The 1,665-nt window shown below is 69.3% G+C and overlaps 1 protein-coding gene across 1 annotated transcript in view; it reads right to left on the bottom strand.

Annotated features, from left to right (window-relative positions):
• Positions 1–455: 455 nt before the first annotated feature.
• SCARF2 (scavenger receptor class F, member 2) overlaps positions 456–1,665 on the bottom strand; it is a gene marked incomplete at its 5' end in the record, with an annotated part of 7,667 nt that continues 6,457 nt past the window's right edge. Inside the window, one exon of the mRNA XM_010830413.1 lies at positions 456–1,658. Coding sequence (XP_010828715.1) covers positions 1,446–1,658 — 213 coding nt within the window. The remainder of the gene's footprint in view (positions 1,659–1,665) is intronic.

Below are 1,665 nucleotides of genomic sequence, written 5' to 3' on the forward strand. Positions count from 1 at the left end.
TAGAGAGGTGAGGTTCTGGAGCTCAGGAAGGTCACTTGCGAGGCCCTCCTGAGGGCCACAAGCCCTGAAGACACGGAATACGGGGCCGCAGAAAGAAGGCCAGGCCAGGGAGGGGGCCAGCTGGGGCCAGGCAGTGGGGAGCTGCCTCCAGGCCCAGCCGGGGCTCGGGGGCCAGGCGTGCTCCCCCCTCCCCCCAGTTCCCGCGGCCGGCAAGGCTGGCGGCTGAGCGTTTCCGGCTGAGGACAGGGAGCCCATTGAGATGGACAGCGGGGCTCTGTGCACTGCCAGACGTGGCCCAGCTGGAGGCTGCGCCCCTGGCCTGCTGCCCCCTGGCCCCAGCCTCTGACCCACCCTAGACACACCAAAGAGCTCGGGGCCCCAAGCGTACAGCAGTGGCCGGTGGGGAAGGCGCAGGGCAGGGGTAGCGACACACCGGCTCCTTCCTCATAACCACCCTACCTGTTCCTGCCCGCCTGCCCGGCACCAGCAAGGGGGTGGGCTGAGTGGGTGCCCAACACATTGGATAAAAAGATCAAGGCTGGGCAGACGGGCAGGACACGCTTCCCACGTGGTCCTGGGGGGCCACACCTGCGCTCCCAGACGCCACTTGGGTCATGGGGTGCCAGGTGTCTTGGGGTGAAGTCCTTGTCAGAGGCCCAGCAGAGAGGAAGCAGGCAGACCATGGGGGGGAGGCACTTTATTCGGAAAGCTTTGGCCGAGCCCCTGCCAAGAGGAGCCCATCCTGGGGCCCCCGGGGGTGGGGGGTGGGAGCAGCCCTGCCGGGGGCCTATAAATACATCTCCTCAGGCCACTGGAGTCGCCCCTCGGATTCCCAGGCATGTGGGGTGCTGGGAGGCCATCAAAACCAGCTCGACAGCGGAGGGGGCTGGGAAGGACTGGTGGGGGACAGCCAAGCCCCCTGAGGAGCAGAGACCAGCCCTCCTCCCCAGGCTCCTATCAACCAGAGGCCCTGGGGCTCAGCCAGTGGAAGGAGCCTCTGGCCAGGGTCACAGGGAGGGAGCCTCCAGCCAGAGGCACCAGGCCTTGACCAGAGAGGCATCCAGGGTGGAAGTGCTTCTGGCCCCAGCCAGTGAGAAGGCGGCCCAGCCAAGGCACTCTGGGCCAGTGGGAGGTGTTCTCTAGACAGAGCCCTCCTGCCCCTGGCCTTGGAGAGCCCGGCGGGCAGACAGGAGCCCTCCCCAGGGAGGCCGTAGGAAGGGAAGGGTCAGCGAAGCGCCTGTCAGGCCTCAGCCACCGGGATGGGGCTTCCTGCCGCAGCGAGCACGGTCCTGTCCAGGAGGGCCGCGGGGCCTGAACCAGCGAGATGCAGCCTCCCGCCTGGCGGCTCCAGACTGGGGCCCCCGCGGGAGACGCGGGGGCGCGAGGCGCGGGGTGCCAAGCAGCGCTGCTAAGCGGGGAAGTTGCAGGCCCACGGGGCTCCCTTACTACAGCGTGGGCGCGCCCACCCGGCCCGGCTCGCCCGCCAGCTCCCGGCTCTTCTTGCGGGGCGGCTTCTGGATGGGGGTTTTCTTTCGAGGGGTGTCGGATCCGGGCGCGCCGGCTGCCGCCTTTTCGGGCCCCAGGGCCTCAGGCGCGGGGGGCGCGCGGGCGGGAGAGGAGGGAGGCGCGGAGCGCTTGGCCTTTTGCGGAGGCGCCGGCTTCTCT

The sequence above is a fragment of the Bison bison genome, unplaced genomic scaffold (genome assembly GCF_000754665.1).
Source record: "Bison bison bison isolate TAMUID 2011002044 unplaced genomic scaffold, Bison_UMD1.0 scf7180017858998, whole genome shotgun sequence".
Taxonomy (NCBI): Eukaryota; Metazoa; Chordata; class Mammalia; order Artiodactyla; family Bovidae; genus Bison; species Bison bison.